Source organism: Callithrix jacchus, chromosome 1 (genome assembly GCF_049354715.1).
Source record: "Callithrix jacchus isolate 240 chromosome 1, calJac240_pri, whole genome shotgun sequence".
Classification (NCBI taxonomy): domain Eukaryota; kingdom Metazoa; phylum Chordata; class Mammalia; order Primates; family Cebidae; genus Callithrix; species Callithrix jacchus.
This window is the reverse complement of record NC_133502.1, coordinates 169,248,353-169,259,025: the sequence shown is the minus strand read 5'-3', so window position 1 is coordinate 169,259,025 and position 10,673 is coordinate 169,248,353. Positions and strand designations below refer to the sequence as shown.

At 45.5% G+C, this 10,673-nt stretch overlaps 1 protein-coding gene across 3 annotated transcripts; it reads right to left on the bottom strand.

The window, feature by feature from the left end:
* Positions 1 to 581: 581 nt before the first annotated feature.
* LOC108593085 (uncharacterized) lies at positions 582 to 10,620 on the bottom strand. 3 transcript variants are annotated; one of them, XR_013536258.1, is made up of 3 exons: positions 7,776 to 10,620; positions 4,162 to 4,316; positions 582 to 2,210 (listed from the first exon to the last, which is right to left on the bottom strand). XR_013536258.1 is itself a non-coding variant. In XM_017975842.5 (3 exons), exons 1-3 carry the CDS (start codon positions 10,462 to 10,464, stop codon positions 2,009 to 2,011), a joined length of 582 nt encoding a protein of 193 aa, XP_017831331.3. In that variant the 5' UTR covers positions 10,465 to 10,617; the 3' UTR covers positions 582 to 2,008. The 3 variants fall into 3 exon arrangements, 1 of the variants encoding a protein (XP_017831331.3); XM_017975842.5 differs by having other exon boundaries at positions 10,240 to 10,617; XR_001913447.4 differs by lacking the exon at positions 582 to 2,210 and having other exon boundaries at positions 3,584 to 4,316.
* Positions 10,621 to 10,673: the final 53 nt, after the last annotated feature.

Genomic DNA, 10,673 nt, shown 5'->3' with positions numbered 1-10,673 from the left:
TGACATCACAGCAACCAAAAGTAAGGCTAATTAGATGCTGATCATTTCCCTCGGCTTGCTCCCGTCTCTGTTCTTGTAGCCTTCAACTCAGTATGTTATATTTGATGAAGCTGGATTCTTTCAAACCAGTAATGTCTCTATAATGGTGTTAGTATTCACAGAATAACTATAATACTTCTCATTTCCTCAACTGATTTTTCTAGGGATTATGGATTCAAAAAACATACATTTCCTAAGAAATACTGGGAGGGAATTCCCACATGGAAACACTGGTCTGGGTCCTAGCCCTAGCCTCTGCAGCATCATTCTGGGAATGATAGTATGTAATAGTGGCCAAACTACATAAGTTGGAGTTAAAGGCAGACCATAGAGATCGGTGAACTGAAGATCTGTCGTGAGTAATAAACAATACTTTTTTTTTTTTTTTTTTTGAGACGGAGTTTCGCTGTTGTTACCCAGACTGGAGTGCAATGGCACGATCTCAGCTCACCTTAACCTCCGCCTTCTGGGTTCAAGCAATTCTTCTGCCTCAGCCTCCAGAGTAGCTGGGACTACAGGCGCACACCACCATGCCCAGCTAATTTTTGTATTTTTAGTAGAGATGGGGTTTCACTTTGTTGACGAGGATGGTCTCTATCTCTTGACCTCATGATCCACCCACCTCGGCCTCCCAAAGTGCCGGGATTATAGGCGTGAGCCACCGCGCCCAGACTGTAAACAATACATTTTTAAGTGCCAGACCAACTTACCACATAGATGTTTTAAGAACTAATAACTTTACTGTTGGCTGCAGCAGCTTCTCTGGATCTATGGCCTACAAAGAACTCAGTGAACCTCTGAGAAAGTAAGAGCATTAGGTTTAGAATCAGAGTTGGGTTCACATCCTAGCTCTGCCACATACTTTACGTGTTTCATGCTCTCTGATTTCAGGTTTCATCTGTAAAATGAGGATAGCAATGCATTATAAGGATTAATGTTAAGGAACCGAGGACAATGCCTGGCAGAAATGGCCCTCTCCCCTCCCATTTCCTACAACAGTCAACTTGACACCAGGGAAGAGGAAGGCCACCAGGAGTTTTCTGATAACAGAAAACCACCCAATCAAGGCCACAGACAGAAAAATCTCCTTTGGAATTAGTCTTGCTTTAAGAATATTCAAGGAAAAAAGCTGAATTTCCTAATTCCATAAATCAAAAGTGACTATGTGCTATAGAGAGAGCTTTAGTTAATTGAATACTTAAGATATCCACTTGCCAAACAGGTGCAAGAGATTAAATAGATTCAGACATGCCCCTATCCTCAAGCAGCTTACAACCTAGGAATATAAAGCTGACTGTGATGCACAAAGATGACAGAATACCACGACAGAAAAGATTCCTCCCAATCACGGAAGCCAGGCCATACAAAGGAGCAGCAACATTTCACAAGCATTCATGCAGAAGGGCATTCTGGGCAGAGGGGACAGCAGGAACACAGGAATAACACCACACAGTATAGTGGAGCCATCCATTTCCCTATGTGGGAGAGGAGATGCAGGGGGTGATGACGGAAAAGGTGAGCTGAAGCAAGGTTATAAAAACCAGACCTAGAAATTGGACTTTCTCCTGGAAGCAGTACAGGCAGTATGTCTTGGGTCCCCAGGACATTTAGGTAGGGTCTACTTTACACAGATTTGCATATATATCATGATCTGTTGTAAAAAGCAAGGGACATCACCATTATCATTCTCTTTGTTCTTCTAAGGCAGTCCCTCAAAATCTCCATTGGAACCCTCTGGAACTTTCCAAGGGCCTCAGCCTAAAGACCCTACAAGATCTTTGCAAAGGACTCTCAGAGATCCTCTTCCATTTGATATTTGGGAGCACCAAGATCCAAGAAGTACAGTAATTGTCAGAACTACAGCCTGGCATTAGCCCTCCTGCACACCCTCCCCTCAAGGAGAGACCCAGGATATAACAGCTATCTGTAGACCCCCACCCAAACTGCCCATGGTCTCCACAGAATGGAGTTACCTGATGACAGATTCAGAGGGGTTTCTGGGGCAAATCTCTCTTCTTCTTAGTCCATGGGGCTCAGCAGGCCACTGCCTTCCCTGCCCTCTTCCACCACAAACCCATGGAGCAGGTACAAGAGAGCATGAAACAGGATGAGCAGCCCAGGTTGCACCACCCTCTTTCTGGGCCTCCATGCAGTTCAGTTTCCTGAGTAATCTATAAAATGAAAACTGGCTCAGAGGGGTGGTTTACAAACCTTTAACAAAGCTTTTTAAAAAATCCCCATGCAGGGAGCCTCCAAGGTACCTTTTGTCAACCTCTGGGGCTCTGTGAAGCAAACCTGAAAGACACGGGTCTGATTCCTGGGGCTGCTTGTCTGCTCAAGGGAAAAGCTTAGTTTGGTGGGCTCAGAATCTATATCTTCACTGACAAAGCACCAGAATGACCTGATGTCTGTCATTCAGGCCAGGGAACAGCCAAGACTTACTCCCAACCCATGAGGCTGTGCCAAAGTCCTAATATTCCCTGAATTATACAAAAGCTCATGGAGCCCATTCCTAGTCCCACATTGTCAGAATTCAGAAGCAACAAAAGCTTCTTTGGCAAGGAGAAATAATCCTGCTGATCCATGAAATTGCACCATGAGCAATTTATCCTTTTGATAAAGCATTTGCCAGTCCCCCTAGGAGGAGGCATTCATCCCACACCCTTCCAGGTGAACAAGGTCACTGGGGCCACTCCTCCCCATAAGCAGCAGCAGATCAATTACATCCTAGGCACTTCAGGTAGGCCTAGTGACTCCAGAAGATGACAAATCTCACCCTCACTGCCTCTTGCCCTCAGTCTCCACACAACCATCCTCGTGCCCTCATATCCCTGATCCCCCTTAACCGTGAAGCACTCAGAGACAAGTTTCACTGGGTTCTTGCTTGGCCTGACTGGCTCAGCCTTTTCTTCCAGCTTCAGGAGCCTCAGACCTTCAGCCTCCACAGGCCATTTAGCTCCTCTGCACTGACAGGAACATGGAATCCAGAGATGCTGGGAGGTAGAAGAAGGCCTCCTCTTCCCTAGAGTGCAGCTGATGAAGGCTGGAGGCAGCTAGCAGCATGCACAAAAAGCTTCGCCCACTCAGCCCTCTTCCATGCCTTCCTCAAGCCACTTTAAATAGTACACATCTCCTTGATCTACTGGGAGACTAAAGACGGCTGAGATTTCAAAAGGATGTACAGCCTTTGGAGAGAAAGCAAAGCCATGTGAGCGACTATGATTAGAATCAACTCACGTTATAAAACCCAACTGGCCAGCCTCACTGGAGGCCCTCTGCAACCTGCTGCAGCCCACCTATCCAGGCCCATGGCCTGTCACTCTCCAGCTTATGTTCCCCATCTGTCAACAAGTGATCAGTTAGGCCAGATAGCTTTAGAGTCTCATAGACATGGGCTCAAATTCTAAGGTTGCCCCTACTAACTGTCTGACTATGGACAAGTCACTTAGTTTCCTTTAAGGCTCCTGTAAAACAACAAATAACAAAAAGGCCCTACATGACTGGACTGCTGGGTATTAACTAATACAAGGTACACAAGGACTTACCCAGTACACCAGGTGGCACTGTATGCCTTCATTAAATGCCAACTATTTTTATTGTGCCATGTACATCACTTCCCAAAACAAACTCCCCTCCCCCAATATCTCTGTATTTTCTTGCCCACCTGGAAGATTCCACCTACTCCTGCTGATCAGTCAAAAGCCTCTCTATTCTTGCTTCCAAAAAAAAAAAAGCCTCTCGATCCCTGAAGGCCCAATTCAACCACTGACCTTTTCCAAGTGATCTTCCCTGACAACCCAGGTCTACAGGAATCTCTCCTTCTCTCCCGTTTCTTTCACCTGGCCCTTGTCAAACAGTGCAAGTTCTCTTCACTTTCCAGACTGAAGAAACATGAGGACTTGAGCCTCAGTGTCCCATCTGTCAAATGGGGATTATAATCCTCTGCCTCCATTCTGCTGAATGAGGTATTTTAAAGTTCCCATAACATGCTTAATAAATCACAGTTCATCATTGGATGAACAGGGTTGTCAGAAGCAAGAGAGGGGCACAATAGTGGCCCCTCTGGAGTATCCTGTAGCTTCTTGAGCCTCCTGGGGCCACACCTAAGCCCTTTCACCATACCTGACAATGTCTCTGGCAATTTTCTCATAGGAACAGTTGACAAAGATGATGCAGTGAGTGCCAAAGACATAGCTGCAGGTCACAGGTGAGTGGAGCTGCACGATAAGGGCCTTGAGCATGAGTTTGGGGTGTGTCAGAAAAGAAGCTGCCAGGATCTACATGAGGGAAAAATAAAAGCACGGATCAGTGACATCACCAATTCAATGCCTCCCAGCTCAAGCAGATTGGAAACAAGCCTAGGGTCATTTTTAATCCCCATCCCCTTCCACAGATTAATTCCTGAGATCTGCATTGAGCTTTAGTGTTTAGACCGTTTTCATATCTATATGTTTCCCCCGGCATTTCATAGATGAAGAAAAAAATAGAGGCCCAGAAATCAAGAAACTTGCTCAATATCACATAGCTTTAATTGGTGAAGCCAGGATAAGGACAAGTCTGGATGTCTTGGAATCCATTTTTACTGCACAAAACTGCTATTAGAGGTAATATCAACTGGCATCCACTGACCTGCCATCATCCTGTGGAGATTATTATGAATGATAAACTATTACACCTACTGATGTTTTAGGAAGTAATTTCACCTGCATTCATTTGTACATGTACCAGGTACTATGTGCAGTACTGAAGAAAATGCAGCCTTGTAAACAAACTTAACACCCTAGTTTTAAGTAATCTAAAATCCCCTGAAATTGAATGCAACTTTCAGTTTATCTGTACATTTTCTTCAGATGCAAATCCACAACTTCTACAAAACTACTCAGGGAGACCTAAGATCCCCAAAAAGCTAAGGTCCACTGGTTTGTGCCAATTTTTACAGATGAGGAAATAAAGGCCAAAGAAGGGAAGAAATCACCCAAAAGGTGAGCAGCAAAGCTGAGCTAGAACCCTGGGCTTCTGATCCTCGCCTACAGTTCTTTCTACCCCCTCCACCACCTGGAGTTACTCTGTAGTCACTTCCAACCTTAACACTTTGAGATATTTCCAAGATGAGAAAAAGCCCTAAGAAAATTACAGAAAAATGAGATGGTAACTACAATAGACCTATTATGTGATGCCTGGATGAGAATTCACCAGCAGATACCTCTTCCCCTCCTCCATCAAGCAAGACACAGCCCAGTCACTCCTCCCCAAGATGCCGGGAGTGACAGTTTCCCAGTAAACCTAGAAAAACACTCCACAATCTGCAGGACACCAAGTGGTGCTTCCAGAAACCAAACTGTTCACTGCCCTTACCTGGCTGCCTCCAGCGCAAATCCCCAGGAGCCTTAAAGAGAAATTTGTCTGCCTTCTCCCTTCCTTCCCTTCCCCTCAGTCCTGAGGCTGGGAGTTTAGGGATGAAGAAGTCTGTAGTGTGCTGGCACAGGGCACTCACCAGGAGGCACATGAGGACAGAGAGCCGTGGGCAGCTTGGCAGAGGACACCATGAGCCCAGACTGTCTATAGCATCACAGGTAACATAGCCACACCATGGTAGTGAATCGCAGCCATTGACAAAGGTGCTAGTGGGAGGGCACTGAGGGCCTAAACTGACCTCTCTCCCACCACCTACCCCGGCTCCTCCCTGGCCCAGTCTGCCAAGCTTGCCAGAAGGAGACCAGGAGAGAGACAGTGGAGGAAGCAGCAAAGAGAGGGAAGAATTTCCACTGGACACCCTTCACCCTTGAAACAACGCAAGCACCATACCAGACCTACAACACCTGCAAAAATACACTATTTCACTTTCCATTCAAACAATTAAAAAAAAACATAAAATCCCCGAAGATATCCAAATACAAAGACATAAACTCTTAGAACACAAAACCTTCAGAATCTACAGCACACAAACACTAACACACATATACAAAATTCTTCCACTTTAGAGCAGCCCAACCCACCAACAAAACAAGAGAAGCACGCACATGGCTGCCTCTCTGGGTCCTTCCTCCCAGAATCTCCCTTCTAATTCTCCTTGGCTTAGAACACTCTTGTTCCCTACCTGTCTCCTTAGTGAACTCTTTCCTGGCCATCCCAAAGATTCTCCCACAGTCCCCTGCCCGTAAGGCACTTTGCACACATTTTTTTTGAGATGGAGTCTTGCTCAGTCGCCCAGGCTGGAGTGCAGTGGCACAATCTCAGCTCACTGCAACCTCCAGCTCCCCGGTTCAAGCAATTCTCCTACCCCAGCCTCCCAAGTAGCTGGAACTACAGGTGTGTGCCACCACACCTAGGTAATTTCTGTATTTTTAATAGAGATGGGATTTCACCATATTGGCCAGGCTGGTCTCAAACTCCTAACCTTATGATCCACCCACTTCCACCTCCCACAAAGCTGGGATTACAGCTGTGAGCCACCACACCTGGCCTGCACACTCTTTTGTGGTAGCATGTGACAAACTATGGGGAGCACTAACAAATAAGAAAAGCAGCAAGCTAATGATTGACTGTTGCCCTTCTGAACACAAGTTCCACTGTTGTCAGAATTAACAAATTTTTAATCCAGATTTTTAATGTGAAGTATCCTCCTTTTAAAAATGATGACAATTCTGGGGATGGGGATAGAGAGCAGAGAAGTGTAAGTACACTGTTTAAGAGAATTGTTCTATGTTTTAGTTGTGGCGGGAATAACACAAGTGTTTTAAAAATTCAATAAGCAGTACATTTAAGTTGGCAGATTTTATCGTATGTAAATAGTACCTTAAAACAGAGAGGGCAAAATGGTGGAAGCCAGTTCAAAATTGTTTTCAACTAGACAGACCAAACAAAACACATCTGTTAATCAAATCTGCCTTGCAGATTGCCAGCTGACAGTCCCTGCATTTATTGTAATTACCTGTTTACCTATCTGTTTCATTCCCTGGGATTATAAATTCTTAAAGGCCTAACACACTTCTCAGCAAAGTGTCTGACAAAATACCATAGTTAATCAGTTGTAGACGTATTCTTTTCATTTGTATTGTTAGTTGTGCAGACTCAAGGAAGTCACTTAATTTCTGTGTGCTTTCAGGGGAGATTTTTCTCATAAACGAAGGTCTAATATCCCCTTCATAGGTCTGAAGTGAGAATTAACAGAGATTAATGTTAAGAGTGCTTATAAAATATGGCCAGGCACGCTGGCTCATGCCTATAATCCCAGCACTTTGGGAGGGTGAGGTGGGCAGATCACTTGAGGTCAGGAGTTCAAGACCAGCCTAGCCAACATGGTAAAACCCCATCTCTACTAAAAGACAAAAATTAGCCAGGTGTGATGGCGCATGCCTGTAATTCCAGCTATTCAAGAGGCTGAGATAGGAGAATCGCTTGAACTCAGGAGGCGGAGGTTGCAGTAAGCTGAGATCACACCATGCACCCCAGCCTGGGCAACAGAGTGAGACTCCATCTAAAAAAAAAAAAGAGTGCTTATAAAATGTAAGACCATGTCATTCAAGAGCAAGTAGCCTCTTGTCAACTACCAAGGTAAACTCAGAAAACCGCCATTTGTGATTGAGGAACTTACTACCTATAGAAGAAATGTGGTTAGATAAAATGAGGCTGAGTGGTCCTAAGAAAAACCTTTATATTTTAAGTCACTAAAATCAAGACCATGACCTTTTATACCTATTATATTAATAAGAATGGAACTGTTAATGACCATTTACCTCAGATTCTGAGATGATTTCCTGAGCCAATGTCCGCAAGTTTAGCTCAGAGCCCTGCAGAGTTTAAGCTCAATGTTTGTTGAATGACTAAATGATACAGATGTGTGGCCGGTGATGAAAAAAGGACGATGGTAGTTATGAAAATGATGTTGGGGTAACAAGGGAAGGATGGCCTCTGGAACCTCTTTGTCCTTCAATTCAGGTACTTATACTCTCTCCAGATTCACTTCCAAGGTTACATTCCAAAGGTTCAATTTTGCATTAATGGCTTGGACAGTTTCTTCAGACATATCATGACTCAGTGCCATGCTGGAGGTTCCAGGTGTTTCTTCTGACAGCTTCTCATCCTCCATCCTCCTGCTCCTTATCGGATCCTGATTCAGAGTCAGATTTCCCCTCAGACTCAGATTCTGTATCCATCACCTTCACCTAAATGACATCCTTTTCATCACGTCTTCCCTCTCTTTCTTCAAGTCCTTTGCTTTATTTTGAAGGTTCTTTTACATCTCTTTATAAGCAATTTATTTCACGCCTGTAATCCCAGCACTTTGGGAGGCCGAGGCAGGTGGATCACGAGGTCAAGAGATCGAGACCACCCCGGTCAACATGGTGAGACCCCGTCTCTACTAAAAACACAAAAAATTAGCTGGGCATGGTGGTGCGTGCCTGTAATCCCAGCTACTCAGAAGGCTAAGGCAGGAGAATTGCCTGAACCCAGGAGGCGGAGGTTGCGGTGAGCTGAGATCGCGCCATTGCACTCCAGCCTGGGTAACAAGAGCGAAACTCTGTCTAAAAAAAAAAAAAAAAAAAAAAGCCAAGCTTCCATCGAGGAAAAGATCCATATCAATTATAGCATCAGTGAGGTCTGCCGTCTGGCATCAGACAGCATTCAATTTCTTCTGTCTGCAAATACTTTTTCCTATGGACATAGACTCTCAGTTATGACCAAACAATGAAACTTGAGTAGCTCATTAATTTTACTTTCCCTGATATCACTGAATCTTAAACTCATCTGTTTTGCAGACACTAAGATTTTTTTAAGTTCATTAGCTCTAGGGAAACATGCATAATCATTCACACATCCTCCTGAACTTTCCAGCAAGCTTAAGAGTGGCTAATTTTATATTACTCATCACCTCTTTTATCAATACTAAAGCATCAGCAATATTGTACTGTTGTCATGTTTCTTTCAGAGTAAGGTGAGGGATTTTTCAATACAGTCAGCAAAGCAGTCAAAAATATGCTTGGTGTAATACCTCCCAAATGCTTCAGTTATACCCTGACCCAAGGGCTGAAGAAAGCTAGGGGCTCCCTGAGGGATAAACACAACATCAACATTAGAAAGAACAAAGAATAATGAGGCTGGGTGATTGGGACCTCTGTCCACAACTAGCAACATTCTGATTTCCAGATTTTATTTCTCTTAAATGACTTCGGACTTGAACAATAACGAAACCAATCCAAAAAGTGGCCGTGGTGATTCTGGGTGTGATCACAAGAAAACAGGAAGGTGTTTATCTGTTTCCAAAAGACAAGTAGGGGATTAGAGCCTTTGTAAAGCAGCAGTGGTTTATCGTTGTCACCTGAGGCACTGCCACAAAAAATGAGGGAAATCCTGTCCTTAGCTTCCTCTAAGCTTTCCAGATTTTTGTTTTTTTCCCCAAAAGTAGGAAGGCATGCACTTCGAAAGATGGGTCATCTCCTTGGTGTTGAAAACCTGTTGAGGCACACAACCTCTCTCCAGTTGCTTGGAATACTCAGCGCCCACTCGGCATTTAAGGGTCCTTCTTCCCCCATCAACTTCATATGTTGCAAAACAGCAGCGATTTTTAAAGTTCTCAAGCCATCCCTTGCTCGCAAGATACTTATTTGGGTTGTCCTCCCCAGATGTTTCCCACTGGTTCCCTGTAGATGTGTTAGGCCTGGTTGCAGAATGCCTTCCGGGTCAGATGTCGCCCTCTATCATCTGGCCCTCCACCTAAAAGGTTAACTGGGTCTCCATCTTCACGATGTTTACATTATGTTTACATTATACACAGCAGCTTGGAGCAGATGGGCGATCAACTCTCCACGTTGGTCTTTCTTGGTTTTCTGGGGGAGGTGGGTAGCAGGGTCTTGCTCTGTCACCCAGGTTGGAGTGCAGTGACACAATCACAGCTCACTGCAGCCTCGACATCCCAGGCTCAAGCGAGCCTCCCGCTTCAGCCTCCCGAGTAGCTGGAACTACAGGTGCGTGCCACCACACCACACTAATATTTCCTTTTTTTTTTTTTTTTTTTTTTTTTTGGTAGAGACGGAGCTCTCACTATGTTGCCCAGGCTGGTCTCGAACTTCTGGGCTCAAGAGATCCTCCCGCCGCAACCTCCCAAAGCGCTGGGATTACAGGCACAGCCACCGCGCCCAGCTGCTTCTCCTTGGTGGACTGATCAACACCAATAAGGAAGCACACGTCCCTATTACTCACGCCTTCGTCGGATTCCTGGAGAATATTCATCCGGTCTTCCAGAAGCATAACGCTCCACTTCCTCTTGACAGGTGTCTGGCCCAGGATCAAGCTTCCCCTCCAGGCCTCCGCTCCGCTTGGGGCGGCCTCAGCTGCGGCCGTAGCCGCAGTGGCCTCCATAACGGCTGCGATCGCCGTTGCCGCGAGGCCGCCGATGAGGCCGTTTACCTTCCGGTGAGTCCCCATACTCGCCGCTGCGCTGGCCAGGACAGGGCTTTGCCCTCCGCGGTAAACACTTAAGCCGACTGGAAAACTGGCCTCCGCAATCCACTGAGCAGCAACCCCAGATGACCCCAGACTGAGGAAGCCGCAGCCACTGGCTACAGTTGACAAGGCCCTAACGGACACTTATCGCGATGCTTGGCAGCCAGGGAGGCTGTGATCAGCAGATCTCG

Bases quoted from the DNA above. Each gene is read 5' to 3' on its own strand.
- LOC108593085 (XM_017975842.5), bottom strand. From the start codon at position 10,464: ATGGGGACTCACCGGAAGGTAAACGGCCTCATCGGCGGCCTCGCGGCA. The intron at 4,317-10,239 runs GTGAGTAATAGG...TCCCTCATGTAG, and splicing joins TCCAGGAATCCGACGAAGGC to ATCCTGGCAGCTTCTTTTCT. The intron at 2,211-4,161 runs GTATGGTGAAAG...TTCATTTTATAG, and splicing joins ATTGCCAGAGACATTGTCAG to ATTACTCAGGAAACTGAACT.